This window comes from Bicyclus anynana, chromosome 16, assembly GCF_947172395.1.
Source record: "Bicyclus anynana chromosome 16, ilBicAnyn1.1, whole genome shotgun sequence".
NCBI lineage: Eukaryota > Metazoa > Arthropoda > Insecta > Lepidoptera > Nymphalidae > Bicyclus > Bicyclus anynana.
In genome coordinates, this window is record NC_069098.1 from 5847283 (window position 1) to 5872476 (window position 25194).

Sequence of the window (25194 nt, forward strand, 5' to 3'; positions counted from 1 at the left end):
ATTGATCCAGGCATCTTTCCACGGTCCTTACGTGCCCGAGGGAGCTTGAAGTTAACATTAATGATATCTTCGTACGGTAAACAAAGTTTTTTTGCAATGCTATCTACAACCCCTTTTGTGTCTTTTTCTTCACAGTCATGTAGGTTCAGAATTTCAATTTGGTCACCTAGTTTTTGTTGTTCGGTTTCTTGAAGACGCTGTTCTAATGCTATAACCCTAGTTTCAAGATTTGTATTTTTATTCGTTAATTCGCAGTTTTTTCGCTTGAGGTCTTGAATCGACTGCTTACAAAACTCCATACTTTCAATCATCTCGTCCATTTTCTCACTATGATATTGCAAGCTGCGCATGCATTCTTTCATCTCTTTCTGGATTGCCTTTTCCATTTCTTTCGACATATCGTTCAGAAGCTGCTTCACATTGATACATACGTCCTGGGATCCGTCGATGCGATGGCGATGTGAAGGTGATGCCTCCTCATCGTCCTCTTCCGGAATAATAAAGGAGCTGCGTCTTATCGATGTGTTATGGCATTCAGTACACGTCCATTCCAGATTGTCAGCCGCACGGACGGCGGCAAGTTGCTTGTTCGTTAGGCCGGAGCAGACGGTATTACCATGCACTATTTTTTCACATTTTGCACATTCCAGACCCGGATTTCGTTTTGTAATATTTTTACCACATTTCTCACACTTATTCATAATTAAATAATTTAAATTTTTATCTGGCCGTTAAAATACGTGTTCCTCTAATGATTGACAGCTGTCAACGACTAGCGACTAGTATCTAGCTCATAAGTAAATGTATTTTTTTCCCTAATAAGAAAACATATTTTGAAATGTCGTTTAGATCGCTCATATCCATAAACAACTTCGGAAAACTCCCGACAATGTTAGTTAAGGAAAAGTAATAAATAAACGCGGCTGTAATCATGTCGGTTTTGTTTGCGGACTATAAACGGAGGACTAAGCTTACGGGGGCATAGCCCGGGTGCTATCAAGTAATTAATGGCCTGCCGGGGTAGACAGGGGTGAAATTAGATCAATTCGCTACCTATTCTGGATTTTAAAGGGTCGTCGATTGGCAAACAAAAACTAATTAGTGCCAAACGTAGATTATGTCTACAGCGCCCAGAATACAAAGGCTACGACGTTATCCGTATTCCCTGAATTTAGTCGAAACAAGCCTCGATTTCTTCAAGTGGAATTTACCCCTACCCTATTTCAGCAAGTAACATTTACATGTGGTTTTAATAAGAGAACACAGAGAATTGTTTTCCGGGAAATTCAACAAAAATTTATGGCACCCACGGGTCGGTATAAATTTCAAATGCAATAAAGCGGTCTAAAATGGTCGTCGTAAAAATTCTCCGAATTCAGCATATATTGAGTGATCTCCAGTTTAAGTAGGATGCGATGAAAAGGCCTGACCCCTTGTATTGCTATTGTTTTAAGATTCCACTTCGTTACACCCCCGTACTCAGCGAGTTTTCAGATAGGGCTTTTAATGTTTTTTTTTCACGTAGGACCCTCTTTAACTGATAATGAAGGCGCAGGGGAGGTTCGGTTGCTCGTTCGGCTAAAGTGTAAAGAAGAAAATTTATTGTTACGACTGAAACGGTTTTCATTACCCCTAATAGCGACTGTAATGGTGATACGAAATACTTAAACACCTGTTTTTATGGACAAGAAACGTATGCCCTTTCGTATCTTACTAAAGATTGAAGTTTGTATAGTTACTATTGGCTAAAACTAGTATGTTTATTAATATACTCAAAAAAGAATACTTTTGCGTTATATTGTTATATTTATATGACTCGCACCCTACCTGTAAAAAGGTTCTAATTAAGAAACCTTCCCCTTAGTGTAAACAACAACTCAAGAAAGTTGTATCTCAACAGGATGGGAAAGTTTTCTCGCAAAGATTAATTGCAATAAAGATGAGTGGAAAAACTTTGAAAAAAGATATAATTAATAATTTAAATAATCCATGGATGTCATATCACCATAAGTTACGTAACACAGTTCTTGAAAAGGGTATAATAGGGATGGATGTGCCATGTTCACATTACAGTAGTGTTTGACAAGCAAATAAATCTTAAGACAAAGGAAGATTAGACTTAACACGAGCGTATTCATTCTCGAAGGATTACGTGCTTTCCACCTTTGTGCCCTAATCCAAGTTAAGCGTTAATACAACAGATTTTCTTGTTTTCATCTCCAAAGGCACAGACCCGTGTTGTCGGCGCTCCCTCGGGCGACGGCAAGTTAGGGGAAGGTGGGCTTAATTGGGAAATAATGCTGGAGTAATTAATCACAATGCCTATCTACCCTACGTAAATATACTACCGCTAAGTGTATTTTGATAAAATTAAAAAAGCACGTTCACTTTGCTAAAATGAATTTCCTACGACGGAAATCTGATTAGGGATATCTGTTAACGCAACTGTCTGAACAAATTTTTTCAATGTTTGTGTTTTTGTAAAAATGTATGTGGGTAATTTAAAAACATTACCAGAACAAATGAAAGCACTACAAGAGTTTGGCATTGGTGTTTTATAATGATATTAAATAAAAACTCAAACAAAGCATATTTTTATCGCTTTAAACTTTATGTAACTTTATACAAAATTACAAAATGAATTAAGAATTTTACTGTTTAGAATATATTTAGTTTATTATAGGTACAATTTTTGGATATGTGTCTTGGAATTGCGACAAAAAGTAAAATAGGTATTTAAAAAAACCAACTATTTATATATTTGACGTACGATATGGCATTTCATTCTCAAGAAAAGCGTTTTTTTTTAATTAAATATCGATTTTCTCGATTCACCCAGATATTGCATTCTAAAACGAGGTAAAACACATTCCGATAAACAATCATCAATCGCATTGACCCTTGCGCCACAGGTCGTATGACTAATTTCCACTGGGACGTGAGGTCTCAGGTAGACCGTTCCGTACCGTTACGGTTCATTTGATCATTACCGTTGACTCATTCTTGTTGAGTTGAAGGCGAATTGAAAAGGGCTCTGTCAAAAATACGAGTTTCACTCTCACAGAAACCTTTTACTATTTATGTTCAATTTGGAGAAACTGCTCAACGGTCTATTGGAATTTACGTAGGTTTGCTTTGAAATAACTTTTGCTCTCACTCCAATGGGGTATTTTGTTACGGGTTTGTTAATAAAGGATGGAATACTTTCGTTTCAATGTATTTGATGAATTTACAAAGGAGAAATTATATATCTATTGATCAAAGGAAATTGAACTGAAATTCCCCTTAGAGAGTATGATTTATATAATTTAATTAAGAAATAAAAGAAAGATGTACAAAATTTTAAAGAGATTTTAAAGAAATTAATTAACATCTTTTAAGTTTTAATTTTTTTATTGAATTTAATTTTGTGACATATAGCTTTTAAAGTACATAATCATTTTATCCAAAACGAGAGTTATCCACCAAGTATGACCACTTGTTTTTTAGTGATGTTATTAGGTATATAAATTGCGTTTTTATATGTACGAGTGTATATATTATTTATAAACTGTTTCAGTTAATTTCACTGTTAAATTCTAAAATATAAAGAGAAATTCCTGTCAGAAATTTAAAACTAAGTAAACAGATAGTTGAACTGTTCAAAAGGCTACGCTGAAATTAGGGGATGGAACTCAAAATGTCCTTTCACTATTTATGTTCAATTTCGAGGAATATTCAGCAGACTATTCAAAATTTACGAGTACGTAGGTGAAATAACTTTTGCTTTTACACAAAACGAGAATTGATGTTTGTTACTGATTGTTTTGAAGTTCGAAATACTTTTTATTGGAAGGTATTGCTTTTCCAACAAATAGATCTGAACTTTGTTTTAGCTTGTAGGTTTATTTTATTCAATTTTTTATTTTTGTATTACTCGTGACCGATTGTGTAAAGGTTTTCATATATTTTATTTTCCACTTACTTTATTATTTACAATTAACATTTGTTTTTGTATGTAAGGTTTTATCTACCTTTCCTAATCCTTCTCGTATAAGCCTTTGCATTTTAGTTTAATTATTATGTAAGATGAGGTTCGATAAAAAATAATAATAAACAACGCGATCTTTTACATCAAATGACAATACCATAATATAGAATAACATATACTCTATGTTTGAAGGTAATTAAAATAAGAAAAGTTTAAATTAAGCCAATTTTATTAAAAGTTAAAATTATATGCGCGATATTTGATTTCGAAGCTGTATAATGTAATTACAATATTTATAATATAACATTACAAACAATCTAAGAAACTTGATACAGACTCCGGTTAATCCTTCATTAATTAATTACAACCGCAAACAAAACCGCTTATTTGCTAGACTGTCACTGTTATTAATGGACTCAAAAGCCTTGTTAGGAGCCAGAATGAACGTAATTGGTAATTCAAAACCGCGTGGGGATCAGACGGGTGACGGTTCTGTTATGAAGCGTACAAATTCTCCGCAAACCCTTTAATCCACCGCTCGCTTATTTCAATTCTACACTAGGAAACGACACTTATATCTATAAATCTTATTGATATTCAAATAAGGTTGAAAATACTGTACAATTTTCCGTCTCAGCGTGTGGCTTACCTACCCTCATTGGTGAAATTGTCCCCCGTCTCCCCTCGTTGATGTAATTTCGGCGCGCTTGAATAGACTTCGTTGCCATTGATGAAGTTGGACCGAATTTTTTATTGTAATGAGTTCTTTAGAAAAAGAAAACTGTAATCACAGGGTCGTGCCTGTTACTTAACATATTACTGGTACGTAGGTAAGAAATTAAACAATTTTAAATATGCTTTAAAAAGTCGAGTTTAGTTCGAAGAGCCGATGGACGTTGGGGTCTCAAGGTGCTGGAATGGCGACCCCGTACTACAAAGTGCAGTGTTGGTACACCCCCCACCAGGTGGACTGACGACATCAAGCGAGTCGCAGAGATTCGCTGGCTGCAGGCGGCTCAGTATCGTGATGTTTGAAAGTCCTTACAAAAGGCCTATGTCCTGCAGTGGATATCCATCGGCTGATATGATGATAATGATGATGAAATATGCTTTTGAGAATTTTCTTAATTCTCTTTGTGTGCGTGGTGTACTATGGCGAACACCTCATTTTGAAAGGAGAGAAGGATTTGACACTGCTCAGCAGTGAGCCGAATAATAGGTTTTTAGTGATGATGATAATGAAATTTATGTCTTTAGGTAATTAAGTTTATTGATTTCTTTATTCTTTTATCTTATTTTTTTAATGGGGAATATTTTATTATAATTCTTTGAAAAGCTCAAAATGAATACAATTTTACTGACAGCTTGTTGTAGGTTTTCACGGTGAGGTATCAACATAAAAAAACACATTCATGATATTTTTTTTAATATAAATATAGAATAACTACCTATAAGACTTTTCTTATAGTTTGTTCTCTTATACTATGACATGACTGGTAAATAACAGTTTGTTATTACTGTCATTAACTGAAGCTTGACTATTTATTGACATTTCTTTCAATATCTTCAAAGAACAATACAGTATTTGTACAGTTATAAACGAAATTGGGTAAATACTCGTATGTATTTACCCATTTCGTTATTAAATATAAAAATAAATTCTGAATTGGATATCAACCATTTTCAAATGTACGTCATCCGATTCTTATGAGACAACGTACCAACAAAATAGGAATCAAATTTGCATTTTAAGAGGAAACTCTAGAGGTTATGAGCTGAAATAAGCCCGGTCCCATATTACGGAGTACACGGCATTTGTTATTCTCTTACTGAAATGCTTTACTTTTGTGGAAATCACGAATTGTGTATACTCCTCCATCAAGCAGACGTTTCGTATAAAATGCAACGAGCGCAGTTTGTTGGGAAAAACTCCGGGATAAGGAGGGTCCCCATACGCAGGCTGCATACCTAAAAAGTTGTAAAAAATTCCATGTGCCCGTTGCGTTCATAGAATGAAACGGTACAGTATACAACATTGAATTACATACAACTTTTATCTTCATGTAAATAAAGACTATTTTGCCGTATTTTCAGTTTTTGCGGCAGCGTACAAGATTATGTTTGAGTTGTATGACATGCGTGTATTGTATCAGGAAAATTCACCCCCCATACATGTCCCATACTAATATATCACATTGTCTTGTGGATGAAAGCGGACATGACTGTCATTGTAAAATTTTGTTATTATATATTTTTGATGCAGCACAACAATCGTATATACACAGTATTACGTTCTCATTTCCGCTAGGACATTCGGGTCGTGTTCTATGGAATTCAATGACGTGACTTTGATTTTAAGTTCAAGGGTTCAAGTTCTAGAGATAATCTATTGGGTGACTATGAATGTCATCATCATCATCATTATCATCAACAACCCATATTCGACTCACTGCTGAGCTCAAGTCTCCTCTCAGAATGAGAGGGGTTAGGCCAATAGTCCACCACTCTGGCCAAATGCGGATTGGCAGTCTTCACACACGCAGTGCACGCACGCACGTTTAGGACACGTGCTATTTAATTTCTTAAAATGCACATAACCGAAAAGTTGGAGGTGCATATCCCTGGGCTATCACGGCTCTCTAGTAGAGAGCCGTGATAGCCCAGTAATTTCATAGTGATAGTAGAGAGTCTCTACTATCACTATGAAATTACTCGTATATAAAAGTAACTCGCATATAGACAAAGCGAGCGAAGCGCAGAAAGCGAGTCGCAGGGATTCGCTGGATGCAGGCGGCTAAGGATCGTGATGTTTGGAAGTCCCTACAAAAGGCCTATGTCCTGCAGTGGACAGCCACGATGAAAGACAAACATATATAAAGAAATTATATATTATTATTATCGATGTAGAAATATACCATCTTGGGTCGACGTACCGTTCCCACAGGGATAAAATATAGCCTATGACACTGACATATATTAATGATGTGACTCTCTTTGTAAAGTAATTTCCTAAATCGGTTTAGTTCAGCAGACATTACCTCTTTAACATTATGTGAGTATTGATAATACCTATACAATTTGTTATATAGGACTTTAATATTATGACTTGCATCGGAGCAAATTGCGGATAGCGGTTACTGCATTAAAAATGTTAATAAATAACAGTGGTTGCGGTATTCATATCTGTTGCTGGATACTAAATTTTGAACTAAATCGAAAGTTCAGAATCCAATGTTGTTTACATTCGTCAAACATCATTCAGTTCCATTTCCATATAAACTATCTTTGTTTCAATTTACACCATCCATTCAGCTGTTTTGTTTTAAGCTAACTCGACTTTGTTTTTGTATAAATTGTTCCGCTAGATATAAACCGATGGATCAGTAGAAGTTTTTCCAAGATAAAAAGTAGCCTTTGTTTTAATCCATGGTATAATATATCTCAATACCAAATTTCAGCTAATTCGGTTCAGTAGTCGAGGCGTGAAAGAGTAATAAACATTCATATCATCAAATTCATTAGTTTTCGCAAATCTCGGGAAACCATGGATTTTTTCGGGGTAAAAGTATGTATTAAATCCAGCGTAAAATCTATTTCCATTTTAAATTTCTGCCAAATCGCTTCAGTAGTAGCGGCGTTAAAGTAGTAACAAACGTCCAACGAACATTCAAACATCCATACAAACTTTCGCATTTATAATATTAGTAGGATTTATAATATGTAGCGATACCTGTATCGAGATATCCATCATAGAGGAGATATAGATAGATATAGGGATAGATATATGTTTGATGCTAGTGCCTATAATCTATTATATTCACTAGCATCAAACAGTAGGTAATACAAAGTTTTACATTAACAAAACTCAAATATATCTTCCGAACAAAATAAGTAACTTCGTCACGTGCCTGTGAATAAATTGCGGTTAACTTAATTAAAGAGTTCTGCCCTCCGGAGTCTCACTTTGTGCTAAAGGAATCAAATATTTTACTAGAATTTCGCTAAGGTAATGGCCAATTTATTTTATTCACCCTACTTAAGTAACCAAGCTCTTGGTAACTACTTGTTTTTATATAAACAATTAAAATATTTTGAGGAAATTCAAGTTATATAGGTATGACGAATTGTTTTTTTAATTACATATTTTGACGGAATTTCCTATATAATTTTGACAATGTTTAAAATATATGTTATATTATTACTATAGGTAAAGCTGGTGATAAAAAACACCCATGTATATTAAATTACAAGTAGATTAAAATAAATACTTATAATTTATTTATCTGGGCTATCTAGCTTCTAGCACAAGTTTTTCTCTCAATAAAATATTTTTGACGGCCTCTGTGGCGCAGTGGTGGATTTACATGACGGAGGTCTTGGGCTCGACCCCGGCTGGGCTGATTGAGGTTTTATAAATTGATCCAGGCATGACTGCTGGGAGGCTTCGGCCGTGGCTAGTTACCACCCTACCGACAAAGGCGTACCGCCAAGCAATTTAGCGTTCCGGTACGATGTCGTGAAGAACCGAAAGGGGTGTGAATTTCATCTTCCTCCTAACAAGTTACCCTGTTTCCATCTTTGACTGCATCATCACAGGTGAGATTGTAGTCAAGCACTAACTTGTAAAGAATAAATAAATAAATTAATTAAACAAATAAAAAACCTGACTGCATAAATTATACTAAAACTGAAAAGAAAAAAAACAAGCTCAGTCCAGAAGTGTAGAAAGCAATTAGAAAACAGTCGGAACCTATTAAAAATGTAGACACGAAAATCATTCTATTCAATAGAATACGCGCGAAAAACATAACCGTTCTTGCAGTCGGTTAAAAAAGGGGTGCCATGTTCCAATAACATTCGTTATCTACCTTATATAACCAATAACATTCGAGAGGAGACTCGAGCTCAGCAGTGAGCCGAATATGGGCTCACTGCTGAGCTCGAGTCTCCTCTAAGAATGAGAGGGGTTAGGCCTTAGTCCACCACGATGGCCCAATGCGGATTGGTAGACTTTACACACGCAGAGAATTGAGAAAATTCTCTGGTACCTACGCAGGTTTCCTCACGATTTTTTCCTTCACCGTTTGAGACACGTGATATTTAATTTCTTAAAATGCACACAACTGAAAAGTTGGAGGTGCATGCCTCGGACCGGATTTGAACCTACACCCTCCGGATTCGGAGGCAGAGGTCATATCCACTGGGCTATCACTATGTCCAATAACATAATGGACTGTAACGTTTTTTAAATACTAACCCATATTTTTGTCTTCCAGGATGCTCATCTCAAACGCTGCGAATATTCCCAATGCCGAAGCAACAGACTGTGGCGGTGGGCAAGTCTGTGGTGCTGACTTGCCAGGCCGAGGCGCCCGACACCGCTCTAGTCTCGCAACCGCAGTGGCGAGACCCCAAAGGACTCATTATAAACGAAGCTGCGTTAGTACTCGTTCAACTTTTTTGTTTATTGCTAACTTGGGGTGTATTAAATTTATCCTTTGCAAGCGGCAACTTTCTATTATACTAATAGCATTAACAACTGAGTCTTAGGGCCATAAATCATTTCTCTATATCTATCTCGCTTGCACTTATGGGTCTTATGGAGCCGTCTAGTGAAGGGTGTAACAATGAAAGACATATTATCGATAAGTAAAGTTTATTATCGTATCTTGTTCACAAAATTAAAAAAATTAACAATATTTGATTTAATATAATACATATTTCATATTATATAATTATTAACTAAATAAAATTAATCTTCATCTGAGTCTTCATCATCAGAATCTTCGTCTTCTGCCAAATTTATTATATATTAGTATCCATAGTGCGCAACGAGTAACACATGAATGTATTTATTTAATTGCAGTAAACACATTTATAGCAAAAAAAATACGCAATGCAATTACATTAGAAACCGACCAATCAGAATCGTCCAAATCATTATTGACTCATCATTAGCACGTGCGCAGGTAGCCGTTTATCGATAATTAGGGTGCGCAGGTAGGCGCGCTGCACATTCCTATCTTTTTTGACTTTTATGACCGGACGACTCAGATGATAATGCGCATACTATACAAACCCTCGTAGATAAGCTGAATTTTGTTTTTCGTATTTCATAATTACTGTGTAGTAGGGATTTTAATTACCACCCGCTTGAAATTTGTAATTTGATCTATGCAAGCATTTTAATGTTAAATATAATTAATATAAACAAAGTCGCTTCCGCTGTTTGTCCTACGCTGCAGTTTTTATCGCGGTTTTTATTGTTATATAAAATGAAAGTTTATAAGTGAAGAGTAACAGAATACAAAAAAAAAATACACTGTTTACAATTTTTTTCTGTATTAATTGATTATGAAACACGGCTAAAACTCACGTGATATTACGTCGGAGTATGCCCGACTAGTTTCGAACCCATACGGGGCCCTTAGTCATGAGCTGGTTCTTGCATCGCGGCACGATCCAAACTGCGAAGCGGCTGCGCGACGCGCTGCTGCACGCATTGCGCGCGCGGAGAGGGGTTGAGTGGTGGGGACACTTCGTTCATATAATTAAAAATGAAATTATTAGTGACTCAGAGATTATGGTGAGTTTTGATGTGGAGTCCTTGTTTACGAATGTTCCTGTGGAAGAAGTAATTTCATTAATTAAGGGTTTCATAACGGATTCAAAACTACCATCGGCTTACTTGGATTTGAGTGAGTTTTGTCTTAAAAGTGGTTATTTTATGTGGCGAGGTGACTATTATAGCCAAATAGACGGTGTTGCCATGGGTTCGCCGATTGCACCTGTAGTGGCCAATATATTTATGGAGTGGGTGGAACGCGAGTTGGTCGATAAAATGACGTATAGACCGCGTTTTTGGCTGCGTTATGTGGATGATGTGTTTGCCATTGTAAACAGGGATGATTTGGCCATAATATTCCAGTGTCTCAACAGTCTACATGAGAAGGTTCATTTTACGAAAGAGGAAGAAAAAGAGGGCGGTCTGCCATTTTTAGACGTGATGGTGATCCGGGGGTCTGGTGGTGAATTACATACAACGGTGTACCGAAAACCGACTCACACCAACAGATATCTCCATGCGAGTTCGCACCACCATCCGTCGCAGATATCGTCGGTACCAAGAAGCCTCATAAATCGAGCCCTAAGTCTTTGTGACCCACCCTATATTGAGTGCGAACTAAGAGTGGTGAGACAGGCGCTGGAGAACAATGGCTATAGTTGGCGTCAGAGTTCCAGATGGGCACAAACAACAACTAGGCGGAAACCGTACTGTGTGAACCGGTCACCAGTGTACTTAACATATGTGAAGGGCGTGACGGACAAAATCAGCCACTACCTCCAACGGAGATTTGACATAGTGACGCGGTTTCGTCCACCTGCACTGGTGAAGAGTATACTGCGATCGCCTAAGGATAGGGATCCGCTGAACGTGCCCGGGGTGTACAAGATTCCGTGTGACTGTGGTAGATCATACATCGGTGAGACTCGCCGTAACATCTCCACAAGGGTAAAAGAACACATACGGAGCATGAAGAATGTGGACACGGACGGTTCAGCAATAGCCGAGCATGTTCTAGCTTCGGGGACGACTCATTATATCCGTTTTGATAAGGCTTCTGTATTGTCAAGGGAAAAGTTTCTAGTACCTCGTAAGATACGTGAAGCGATAGAAATTAGTCGTCACCCGAATTTTAATCGGGATCATGGATGGTTGCTGCCCACAGCGTGGAAACCGCTATTTCTTTCATTGTCACATACAACAAACTTGGAACAAGATAGCATTAGTTCGGTTTGCTTACAAGAAGACGAGTCTAATGAAGATGACATTAATGAACCGTCGGAGAGTGTAACGGAACCTTCACTCCCCACCACTCAACCCCTCTCCGCGCGCGCAATGCGTGCAGCAGCGCGTCGCGCAGCCGCTTCGCAGTTTGGATCGTGCCGCGATGCAAGAACCAGCTCATGACTAAGGGCCCCGTATGGGTTCGAAACTAGTCGGGCATACTCCGACGTAATATCACGTGAGTTTTAGCCGTGTTTCATAATCAATTAATATGAATAACACTCACGATAGTTTAAATTCTAAAAAAAAATTTTTTCTGTTTGTTTATTTTAAATTTGAGGTATTTCTTCATCAGCTAAGCCTAGAACAACAATAGGATTTGTTACACAAGACGTAATGAGATGTCCGACAAAAATGTCCAGTCAGAAACGAAGGCTACCAAATTTATAGTCGGAGGGTTAATGAATTACCTAGGATAATTCCAGTCAGAAAAATGACAAGAGCAACTGTCACTGAAATGCTATTTTACTAGTAAAATGACTTTTCACAGGCAGTTTCACTTATAATTTTACTTACTAGAATTAATAATCGTACTATAGATGTTCTTTAAAATTTTTGTTACCTGTTGTTGTGTTGTTGTTGATACTTATGGTGGCGAAATTTTTACAAAATTGTGATATTTATTTCTAATTACCAGAGCCGGCACCAGACCTGAGATCTACACGGAACCAATGCCTGCTAAACAACTCCAGTACCTCTACATATCGTCGATCACCACTGCAATGGCAGGCAATTACACGTGCGAAGCGACCTACACAAACATGCCCCTCAGTGCCAGTGTGGTTTTGGAAACTTTCGGTATTGGTTTTACATATATTGTCGATGTACCTAAAGCATCGACTATGTAGTTAACGGAGCCTGAATGTAAGCGATACTACGCTGTCAGATATGTGATATACTACTAGCAGGCTGTAAACTATGTATTCAATGCTTTAGTATTAAATCAAATTTGACGTTACCATAGCACAGTTTGTTTAACAGTTAATATGATTTTAGTTGCCATTACGTGGACAAACGCGAATGAAAACCAGTATGCGACAAAAGGGAAAAATTACAAAATAATGTGTGAAGTAAAAGCCGAACCTGCACCATCTGTGGATTGGTTTAAAGAAGGAACTAGTGTGAGTTTAATTGTAAAATTATAGTTTAATGACAAACTAAATTAATATTTAGATGATATTTAAACTATTTAATTTTTATTTTTCGTACAGATTGTGTCTGGTGGTAGATATGTTATTCACGCTAATGGATTATTGATAATAAATGTTCAAGAAAGTGATGATGCTACTTACACATGTCGTGCTGTAGTTATACAAACTGGAGAGTTAGCGGAACGAAATATTAAACTTGAGGTAATTTCACAAAATAAGTAAATACGATCCACCAAAATTATACCCAATTAAATTATTTGGTAGAATAATAACCTATTATTATGATATTTTTAGGTTTACACGGCTCCAGAAATGGAAGAACGTGAAACGAAAGTAGAAATAAAAGAAGGCGAATCTGCATCCATCACATGCAAAGCTAGAGGGAAACCTCCACCGACGTATTCATGGATTAAAGCTTCTACACGGGAGGTACGAGCAAAACATGTATAGTTGATTATAACAGAAAAGAAAATAAATAATTTTTAGCAAAATACACTGAAGACTTAAACCTGATTTAATTGATACTTAAAACAACTGAATTATATCATTTTCTTCTTATCTTTCAGAACTTAGGTACTACGGCACGCTTTGGAGTTGATGAAATCAAAGGGCTTCTAACTTTCGATAGAGTTGAAGCTGGAGATTACGGCAAATATATCTGCAGCGCTGTGAACCAAGCTGGTCACAACGAAACTGAAATAGAAGTCGAAGTTTTGGTTCGGCCGAGAATATTCGAGCTATTCAATACCACTGCAGCTGAAAATACGGAGGGAAGATTGGAGTGCAAAGCAACTGGACGCCCAGTACCTAGAATCAGTTTCAGAAAATTAAGCAATGCCGATCGATTCTTGAATGGCCCCAACGATGATGGACGGTAAATTTAACTTTTATTTTTGTTCAATTTCATTTAAATTTGTTATTTTACATTTCAAAAACAATATTAATTTACAGAATTAACATAGAGACGACTAGTCGTCAAACAGGTGATCAAATGGAATCAAGTGCAGTCATAACAGTTTCACGATTGAATAGAACAGATGACGGATTATATGAATGTGTTGCTGAAAATGAAGGTAGTTTTAAAATTTTAAACAGTAGCTTCAAAATTATAATTGAAATAATTTTTCCATTTTGTAATGAGTGCATAAAAACTATTAATTATTTTATTTAGAATCTCTCTGTACAAAAAGTAATAACTTTAAACCTTCAGGTGGAGAAGCAAGAAAAAATGGTCATCTCACTGTACAATTCAGACCATCTTTCGAACATATGAACAACGTTCCAGTATGGAGTTGGAATGCACAGCCTGTCAATATCAGTTGTATTGCTGAAAGTATTCCTAATGCTACCATTAAATGGAAGTGAGTGAATTTGTACTGGTTAAAATCAAAGCTCGCCAAACAAAAAATTATTTGATGTAATTGGGCAATATATTTAAGCTTTACAATATAATTATTCTCGCATTAATTTAATATTTAAGGAAAACCAGAGTGTTGATTCTTTCTCTTTTAAATTTTATATTACTATTTTGTTAATTTATTTGTATTGCGTCAGGTTCCATGATTACGATTTGGTTGAAACTCCACACGTCAGAATATACGGCTCAGGTCCCATAAGTTATGTGACAATAACACCTATTGATGCAAGTCTGTATGGTACATACAAATGTATCGCTACGAACGCCCTCGGTGAAGCGGAGCACATTATCCAAATGAGACAAGCCTTCCCTCCAGGAGCTGTGGTTCAAGTAAGATATTTGACATAACTATCAAAATGTAATTAATTTAATCTACTCAGCCATTCTGGCTCATGATTTTGCACAGGTGTGTTTACACAGCTACTAGACTAATTTGGAACAGGTTCATTATTATTACTCTCAATGAAGATTGTTGAACTTACTATTTGTGCTCTGTTTATTTCAGGCGAGACAAGATACTATTACGGCAACGTCTGTTTCATTCAATATAGTGGGCCCGCCTGAAGATATGGGTCCTCCAATAGAGGCGTATACAGTTCAATTTAAGGAAAACGGAAATTTTGATTGGAATCTCGCTATGAATCGAACGTGGTCTGCCAATTCCCTTTATATTGTTGAGAATTTGAGGCCGATGTTCACATATGACTTTAGATTCGCAGCTATTAATAGAGTCGGGGTTGGCAGTTGGGGCGCTCCGGTTACAGTTATTATGCCTAGAAGGTAAAAAACTTCGTTCCATAAACAACTTTTAACTACCAATTGCATATTATTAACCGACTTCAAAAAAAGTAGGTTTCTCAATTCGACCGTATGTATATATTTTTTTTTATTATTTTTTTTTCTCTACCAACACTTTATCGCATTTTTTTCTTTTAAAGGTCACCGCCTGAACAACCAAAATGGAGAGAATCCCTTAGTTCAGAATCTCTTATACATGGGAAATATGCTGACAGATACGAATTGCAATGGAAAATACCTGCAGATAATGGCGAACCAATTGATATGTACGACGTTAGCTATTGTCCCGTAAGTAAAAAAATTAGTAATATTTGGAATAATAAGTAACTTTTCACAAAATATAAAAGTTAAAATATATAGTTAAAGTAGATTTTATACTTCTTCGTTATTATACGAGAAATTATAATATATGAGTATATATAACGAAATGACTATTTCGCTTTTATATATTTTTTGTTAAATGTAAAAACGTTTTTAACAGGTTTTGAAAGTAAATGGAAAATGGCAAGTCTCTGCTCCATCTGATTGCGTGACGGAGGAACTGAAATCTTTCGAAGCGATCAGTTACGAAATTCGAGGACTACGACCAGATACTCGATACCGAATGCACGTCCGTGCTCACAACGCTCTTGGTTTCTCCCAACCCGCACAACTCTATGTCCAAACTGCTCTTGGTGAGTACAATCAAGAACATAACCAAATACCAATACGAGCTGGTTTCTACGACGTTTATACTGCACCCGATCCCCATGTTTCCGCTGCATACTTCACCATGTCTTCTGTTACTGTTTTGTTTTCATCCTATCTGGTTAATATGATTTTGTGAATCATAAACACTCGTGGTCAGTGCTCACTTTTACATTAGTGCTTATTATAGACGTTTCTTTAGCCATTTCTTACATTTTATTATTATTTTTAAAAAGAAGTACAATATTATTATTATTTTAAAGATAAGATATAATTACTAACCAGTTATTGTGATTGTATTATCAGTTTTAAATTTATTTTGTATTGATTTAATGATTACGATTGAGCTTTAAGCTTTGCATTGAAATGTCACAGTTGTGCAATTATACTTTGGCCTAATGAATAATGAGAGTCACTAGAAAATGTGACGAAAAGAGAATGTTGAGGTTGTAACATCAACTATAGGTTCCTTTGATTTCTTATGTTTTACATTTATTTTTAAGTTAATTACTTAGTAATAGATGAAATGTTGATGTTGCAGTTTCTATTAAAGACTGGCAAACGTAAAATAATTAGTAAAAAAGTGTGTCTAAAATCTTCTTAGTGCATGTATTTTATGTAATGCGTTTCAGTTTAACTTCGATTACCGATCGGTATTCATAATAGATTTTAAATGATTTCATAATTATTTTAGTTCGACTTGTTTTACTTTTAATGGTAAGTTTTATTGCTTTTGTACATTTAATTACTTTTAATTTGTCATTGTAGATACCTAACAAATATCGTTCATCAAATTTGTATTTACTATATTTATATTATTATTTATGCTATCAAATATATTTTTAGGTAATCCAAGTGGAAGTCCAAGCATTTTCCGATGGACTCACACTAGTACGGACATCTTAGTTGCAATGCTTATTATATATATTCTTAAATAAAATATCGTGTTAGAATTATTATTATACAATTTATTAAACTAAATAAGTCCAAAGATGACTGTTATTTAGGAGTGATAAAATTTGTTGCTGTATAAATAAATAAACGTAAATCATCTCAGCAGATTAAGTCTTCATAAATGTTATCAAGCATTATTAAAAAAAATATATTGTTTTGGAAATTAAATTGCGAAATATTATTCTTGTTAGTGTAGTACTCATTAAAGACTTTATGATGTTAAAATTTTAATACATAGTAGTTAGTTAATTGGCAAACACATTAACACTGCCATGATGTCAAAGGAAACCATGTTTCCGAATATAATAAATAAACTTCTCAATGTAGATTAAGAAATTTGTGTACGAATTTTTGATGACTATTTTATTCTAGTAAGATCTTTCTAAATAAAAATAATGTAACGAGAGAAAATCGTCCACATGAAAGTAATGATAAAAGGATGATTGATATTGTAATATTGCTGAGCTATTAAGTGAATAGATATAAGTGTAGTTAGGTAGAAAAGATCTAAGTGTCAAGTTGGAATTGTGATGAAATCGGAACGAAACTGACCAATGTGAAAAAATAAATATAAATAAAAATCGAAAGCGTTTCTGATTCATAGTTTTTTTTGTCAATTTGAATGAAGTTTTACCATATTTTATTTTTGCATTATTCACTAAATACTAAATTCATGATTGATATTTTACCGTTTTTATAATATGAATTGTATTTAAGATTTATAGTCATGCCAAGTGCTGAATTAACTTAATGTACAACTTCATTCATATAATCCCTAACCTACCTAGTTAAAACAATGATTAGTCCCAAAGTTACGATAGAACTTGTTAATTGAATCCCATTGTGTAGCACTATCCCATTAAAGAAAGCTGTCAAGATGCATACCAAGAAATGCATTAACCCCGTATGAATGTTTTTTGACAAGTGTGTTTGTGTCGCCCTGATCAAAATTATGGGTAAATATATTTTGTATTAATAATGTTATATATCTAGTTTAACGCTGCTATACCTCCCTTGGAATGAAATATTTAATGTACTGCATGTCCTTCTCAAAGCTAGATTTGTGTACACCCTTCCAATATTAATGAAACTAAAACCATTCGCATGGTCTGTATTATTATAATATTCTATAAAGAATGTACTCGTATCTCTCTTAGTTTAGATATTATATTAGATAATAAATAATGAAACCTAAATAAGTAGTTACAAATGTTATTCATATTAGACCATACTGATTATAAAATTTATTTCTTGGCATGTTATAACTACTCTTATTTTTAAAATTGGCGATTAATATGATATTGATAAATTGTAGTGATATAAAAGGGATTTTAATTTTATCAGTTAAAATTTAAATAGGTGTCTGAATTATTATAACAATTAAGTAGCGTTCATAGTATTTTATTTGTAGTTTGAAACAAGGTACTTTCTAATAATGCTATTTTAATGAAGTTTCATTTATTCAGGTCATCAAACTACAAGTAAACGTTTTCACAATAAACTACACAGTAAGCGTCCCCAAATTAAGTTTACGGTGATGGTTATTACAATTCCATCGTGTTTTACTTTATAATATTTATTCCTGTATTTTTATATGTACCTAGTTCCATATCGCTTGTTTTAGAATTTTGTTATGGGGTTTGAAAATTTATGTTGCGTTAATTAAAAAGTTATTTGGAATGTTTGCATCTTGACAACTTTTCTTACTTTGTTCACTATATCTTTATTGTTAACTATACGACTTAATTGTGTTTATGCATCATTTTTCTCGCTATCGACGTTTTCTATGCGATTTATTTTACATTCAAACCCCATTTCATTAAGATGGAGGGCTTTCACATTATAAAAGAAATTGTATTTTATTTCAATATTTTGGAAATCATTTAGCGGTGATTGGGTGCACGATATCTTATTCTGAAAGCACTCCTTATTCACCAACACTGATTGTAATAAATGTTTGTTCACATATTTTGTTCTTTTATTATAAGCATTAGAAAAAAATGCATTTGTTACAATCTCTAACGTTTCACCTAACAAGTTCAGCTTCTTCAATATGATGCATAAAACTAACTTTTTAAGAGCAGTAAACTAAAATTCTTCAAATTTTCGAAAAAGATCGAAAAATTCAACATCTAAGTTCATTGCTCTTATGCCGATTTTCTTCTAATATTGTGTTTTAACATTTTTTTAATTCGACAGGTGTGGAACGTTCTGGGTTTGCCACCCCGCAACTTTTATCAAGTGGAGCTATAATTGGATTGGCACTGGCTGGCGTATTTATCTGTCTCATCATTGTCGATCTTCTTCTACTGTGCTTCAGGCGGCAAGGTGTTATTGCCACACTTTGCGGAAGACGGGTTAAGAAACATTCAGACGATGAAGCCAAATTGGGAAGGTAAATATCTTAGGCTATTTATTTATAAAGTTAAATCGTCTATATATTTTATTACATCTAAACATTCTGTGCTAACACAATCAAAATTTAAACAATCATTACGCACATCATCGACATCAGATTATTTATGACTATTTCCTTGTTATCCATTTCGCCGTGTCCATTTGGTTCTCCTTGATCCTGTCCGTACCAAGTGTTAGTGTCGATGAGAGATGTTTCTGCCCGCTAGTCTGTACGGTTGGCGCTTCCCGCTCCCTTATTGCAGCACGAAGCCGCGCGCGCCGCCCTCCCCCGCGCCCCTGCCGCCGCCTGTCAAGCTCGTGTCAACTCCGACGTAAGGCATCACGTGAAACCACGATTTCCTGCATGCTTCTGTGTGTGCGGATGCTATGGTTTGGCCCTCGTGAGAAGAATATAATAAAAAAAACATAATATTCCAAGATTAAATAAAGTGATCCAAAGTTTATGCTTTTCACTGGGGCCAACCGATTTGTAAATATCGATTATGAAAATGAGTATGCTTTGCATTAAGCCCTTGTAAATATTATGTCGTTATTAGTTAAACGTTTAGATAGAGTATTAACCTGAATATTAGGCTTGTAAAATGTAATGCATAGACAGCTAAAACTTTATCACCTACGGTTCTTTGGAATCAAAATTAAATCTCTAACAATCAAACAGGCGCCAAAATGTTAAATGTAATACTTATTGTTTTCGATTGCCTGGAACATCTCTTACGACTATTATTAAAATTAATTTTGGTCATTTACATTTTCTTTAGTCATGTCGTCCTGTTTCTTTTTATTTCTACCCTGTCTAATCTCTTTTTATGTTCATTCTATTACATATATTGTATATTAATAATAATTAATTCAGTAATATTATCTTCTCCACGCTGCTGCATTCCGGTCACTTGTAGTTATATTCCAACTACTCCAGTGTAAGAAATATTAATCTTCTACAAAGCGTTTATGCACCTTGACAATGCTTAATCGAATTTTAAATACCGAAAACTTTAACCGCTTGTTTAATAAATGCCTTTTTAATTATAGTTTACGCTAGTATTGTAAAAAGTTTTATTTGCAATTCGTACCTGGTTTTAATTTACGAGCTACTTGCATTGCGAGCACAACATTTTTGTTATACATATAGATACACGTAAAATTTTCAGATTGGTGATTGCGTTTGTGTTTTTTTTTTGTAAATATTGTGTAAATAATTTAGATAGTTACTAAAAAATAATTGATCATGTTAAAAGTAAAACTTCATTTATTATTCACAGAGATGAAAAGGAGCCTCTCAAGGATACTGGTGACGACGGCATGAAGAGAAATTCTTCAGTAGAATTCGACGGTCGCCGAGTTTACGCAACTAGCGGAGGTCCAATTATTGGAAAAAACTCGGCTGTTTGAATCACGAGACTTATAAAACACAATAATCTATTCACAGATGTTGATGTGAAACGGACGAGTAATTCGAAACGTGACTATTAACGGATATAATGGGATTAATGTTACGAGTATTAAAGCTTGTGTATTTGTGATGAGCGCGATCAGTATTCTAAACTGCCAAAAGACGAATTATAACGTTTAATAATAAGTGCGTTATCAGCTTTATCGCGTGAAATTAGATTTAATATTTGATGACTCAATTCACAAAATAATGAGATTTAAACAGTAATCAGAATGTTAATTTATTATGAAGACGTTTCCTTGATAAGACAATTTCGCTCGTAGGATCGATAACTATGGTACGTCTACTTTATAATGTTTATCTCTATACAACCTATTTTTATTTAAGGCTACTGCTTCAGGAGGTACAAAATGTGCCTTTTATACTTTAGGTACTTTATGAGGGTATTTGTAGCTCAGGCAAGACTGTATATACAAGTATATCTCTATTACTAGATTAGTTTCAAAGTCACAAGATTATTTAAACTTCCATTCTTATTTTACTTTATTTTAAATTGTTTATCTAGATGACGATACGATAATTTTTATTGAAATTCTCGATTTTTACAGTTTGTTTTAAAATGGGAGTCGATTTTTTAGATAGTATCAAAGACATGCAGAATATTAGACGCACTATCTTTACTAATTATTATCATAAGTTCTGTAAATACGTTATTTATAATTTTGTAAATATTATTATGTTTATTTAGTTAGTGAATAAGTAAATTTGTTAGAAATACATTATGCTGGTCACCTATTGCATTGGTATGCTATGACGAGATCTCTAATAACTATTTCTCTTTTTTTGTAAAGTTATTTAAATGGTAAGAGTTACGCGATTTACCTATATTAAATCATTGTTGTAATTAATATTATGTTATACTTCAATACCGTAAATATTCTTACCTTGAATGTATTTAACGGGTCCCAAATAGGTTTTAAATCTTATATTTATATTAACTATTTAAGACAGTAGAATTACACAGTTGTTCTCAGAATTAACTACACCCATCATTAATGCACGTTGGAAAATTTTGATAAAGTTTTTAATTAAATTTATTTTCTTAACACAACTAGTATTAAAATATTATAGTTATAAGTATAGTTTTAATAACTTTTCCTTAAAATTTAATTAAATAGCTTCAAAATTTAGATATTTAATTTATATAAATGAAAAACAGATTCTTTCTGGTGCCTGATTTATTATGTTGATCATAATAATTATTTTTTAGTAATTTAGTGTCTGTGCCTGTCGACTAAAAATCACAAAATCCTGCTTTAAAAATATGAATTTATAAACTTTTTTTTTTAAACCAACTTACTTTTTTCACAAATATTCAATTCATGTTAAAGTTGATTTGGCTATTAAGCTGTGCTTTGTACGTCAAACCGTCGGCCATTCGTAATGTATGTATGTAATTATTATAACGTCAGTTCCAGTTTATACAGTGGGTTTAAACTTCAAACCCCAATCTTAGGTCTGTGCCAGATGCGGTTCAGTATTATAAAGGATTATCATTTCATTCTTTGTTTCTTTCGTTTCAATTATATTCAAGTAGTTCATCGATTGAACCTGACTTGTGTAAAAATATCAATCCAACTTTAATATTATGTACACGGGGTATAATCTCTAAGTCTGCATTTATTATCACACACTCATAATTTCTTGATCACCATTTTACAAAGTAATTAATATTTAATCATTATTTGTAGTGTATACTGATTACTGACACACGTTTTCCTTATACAAGTTTTGATGTATTTTTATACCTATAAACAAAAATCTTGTCATGAGATTTAGTATTCAAGAAGTTTTTGCCTTTATACACTGACTTTATCAGCGATGGGGCTGAGATCAGTAAACAGAGCTTTTAACGCATATTCTACCTATTTACGAGTATGTCAAAATATCAAATATAATCTTTATATCAAAGCTTATATTATTGTAGTATTTGCATAGGAATAAGCCTCGTGAATCTATGTCAGCTTTGTATGAGATGTTGAAGAAGGGCGTAAAGACAGCGAGAATGCGCATTTTTTTATAAAATAAATGTCTTTAATATAAATGTTTGTTTTTATTTTCTTATCCTTCATCCCTATTACTGGCATCCGATATTTTGCATCGTTAACACTTAGATGCAACAATGAAACTAATTAGTAATATACAGGGTGATTCGGTCTTTAGTGCGGATATTTTTTTTCGTGGTTCTGTATCATTGATAGAACATAAATCTACAAACAATTCGGTACATTTTATGTTATAATTTTTTAAATTTATGACTCAAAAATAACAAAATAATCGACACATTATTATGATTTGTTTGACCTATTATCTAGTACGGCGATAGGGTGACTCTCAAATTATGTTTAAAAGTAAATAACTTTAGCCATATCTTTGTTATATTTGAGTTAAAAAAAAAGAAAAAATACATGATTATTAAATTTTGTTTATGTACAAAATATCCGTACTAACAAAAGTACTTCCTGTATATGGGCTAATAATAAGACTGGGATACAGTAGGATTAGAGAATACGCCACGAGATATCTCCTATTGAGAAAAATCTGGTAGGTATCCGGTAAAAAAGTGTCATTAAATCATGAATATAGGTAACAAGCGAGCGCCCGCGACTTCGTCCGCGTGGAATTCTGTTTTTAACAAATCCCGCGGGAACCATGGATTTATGTAATAATTGTTGATAGTCTATGTGGTAATGCAGAGTAAAATGTATTTCCTTTCCAAATTTCAGCCAAATCGCTTTAGTAGCTGCAGCGTAAAAGAAAAACAAACATACTTACACACACACACACAAACTTTCAAAATCAAAAATTCATTTATTTCAAGTAGGCTCGGTATACAAGCACTTTTGATACGTCAGTTGACTATTTGTAAAGATTCTACCACCGGTTCGGAAGGCAGATTCTGCTGAGAAGAAACCGGCAAGAAACTCAACAGTTGCTCTTTTTAAAAAAAATCATACAATAATATTATAATTACAATTTATGACAACATTACAATTTCTTATAGTTTTACTTCTTGTGTGAAGGCGGATCCAACGGCTGATCCAACGGCTTCCAAGTAACTTTATCATTAAGGAACTCATCGATGGTGTAGTAACCTCGACCTCGAAGCAAATGTTTTTTAACACATTGCATTGGCAGGTCCATCACAGTCTTTCAGCTTTATATTATTCTTCGGCCGTCGCGATCCCGGTCCACTCTCTGATGTTTCTCAGCCAAGACTTCTTCCTGCGACCAACGCCTCTTCTACCAGCAACCTTTCCCATCAAGATGAGCTGTAGAAGCTCGTATCTCTCGTGTCGTAGCACGTGCCCAAGATACGCGACTTTTCGTCTTGACGGTCTGCCAAAGTTCACGCTTCTGATTGACGCGTCGCAGAACTTCGGCATTCGTCACTTTGTCAGTCCAACTGATAGCCAGTATGCGTCTAAACGCCCACTTTTCGAAAGCTTCTATGCGTTTTCTGATGTCCTTTTTTACTTAGCTTTTTATATTATTAGTGTGGTTTTAATTCTTTCTTTGTTTGCTATCTTACTAGTTCAGATGGGACCTTTGATTTTGAAAATAATATTAGTATACCGCGTGAATAAAGATGTAAGTAATTCCTCATTAATTCTAATATAATCTGTCACGCGTTATAGAGCTATTTAAAGAGGATACATTAAAAAAAATAAAACAGTCGATTAATCCTTGTTAGCGCAACAATAGATATCACAGTATGAATGGCCCCACTTTTTAATCGCAGCTCCTATTACATTGTAATCTGCTGGGGGTTGCGCAGGGACAGCGGGGCCCGTATTGTTAACAAAAGACGAAATGTTTGGGCAACAACACTTATTCACTTATTAACAATAGTGATGTTCTCTGCTTTATCGATAAACTAGCTGACGTAGCACGGTATCACGCGCGTGGTTCCCGTTCCCGTAAGAATACGGAGATAACATACAGCCTATAGAATTCCTCGATAAATGGGCTATCTAACACTGAAAGAATTTTTCAAATCGGACCAGCAGTTCCTGAGATTAGCGCGTTCAATCGAAGATACAAACTCTTCAGCTTTATAATATTAGTATAGATAGCTGTAAGTCATTCATTCATGTGCATTTCGTTCATGTAGGAATATCGAAAGCAAGCGAGATTTACAAGATCTTTGTTTGTTTTTGCAAAAGTAGCTTTTGCATTCAAATTGTCGTTGTCGTACTAACTAGATTCTCAACTGAATAAGATAAAATTCAGGTTTAATGTACTTAGAAGCTTACCATTATTGCTTAATTCATAATTATTGATTGCTTATTACTATAAAATAAAAATAATAATAACTATTATACGTTTTTTATGTTACTGACTATAATGTTGGTTGCAGATTAGAATTTATTTCATAAAATCGATGTATCTGCAACTTGATAAAATACTTAAATATATTGTTAAACAAGTACGTAGAGACATTATGTTATAGAGAGCTTAAGTCGACTTACGGAACCCTTTGCCTACTTATCATCATAC

General features: G+C 34.5%; 2 protein-coding genes across 5 annotated transcripts in view; both read left to right on the forward strand.

The window, feature by feature from the left end:
* Positions 1–22738, forward strand: part of LOC112044142 (fasciclin-2) — a 172675-nt gene extending 149937 nt beyond the window's left edge. The window contains exons 2-16 of one of the 4 annotated variants that reach the window (XM_052886195.1): positions 9247–9409; positions 12457–12617; positions 12816–12940; positions 13031–13171; positions 13265–13399; positions 13537–13844; positions 13922–14043; positions 14181–14331; positions 14525–14717; positions 14893–15167; positions 15326–15473; positions 15667–15859; positions 19026–19221; positions 19451–19555; positions 20504–22738. In XM_052886195.1, the coding sequence (XP_052742155.1) occupies positions 9247–9409; positions 12457–12617; positions 12816–12940; positions 13031–13171; positions 13265–13399; positions 13537–13844; positions 13922–14043; positions 14181–14331; positions 14525–14717; positions 14893–15167; positions 15326–15473; positions 15667–15859; positions 19026–19221; positions 19451–19555; positions 20504–20633 (2546 nt within the window). In that variant the 3' untranslated portion in view covers positions 20634–22738. Of the gene's footprint in view, positions 1–9246; positions 9410–12456; positions 12618–12815; positions 12941–13030; positions 13172–13264; positions 13400–13536; positions 13845–13921; positions 14044–14180; positions 14332–14524; positions 14718–14892; positions 15168–15325; positions 15474–15666; positions 15860–16718; positions 17424–19025; positions 19222–19450; positions 19556–20503 lie in introns of those variants that run through there. The other 3 variants (XM_052886196.1, XM_052886197.1, XM_052886198.1) reach the window with 3 other exon arrangements.
* On the forward strand, positions 10514–12069 carry LOC112052261 (uncharacterized). The gene is made up of 2 exons (XM_052886199.1): positions 10514–11812; positions 11936–12069. The coding sequence occupies exons 1-2, from the start codon at positions 10554–10556 to the stop codon at positions 11940–11942; spliced, it is 1266 nt and encodes a 421-aa protein (XP_052742159.1). The 5' UTR covers positions 10514–10553; the 3' UTR covers positions 11943–12069.
* Positions 22739–25194: the final 2456 nt, after the last annotated feature.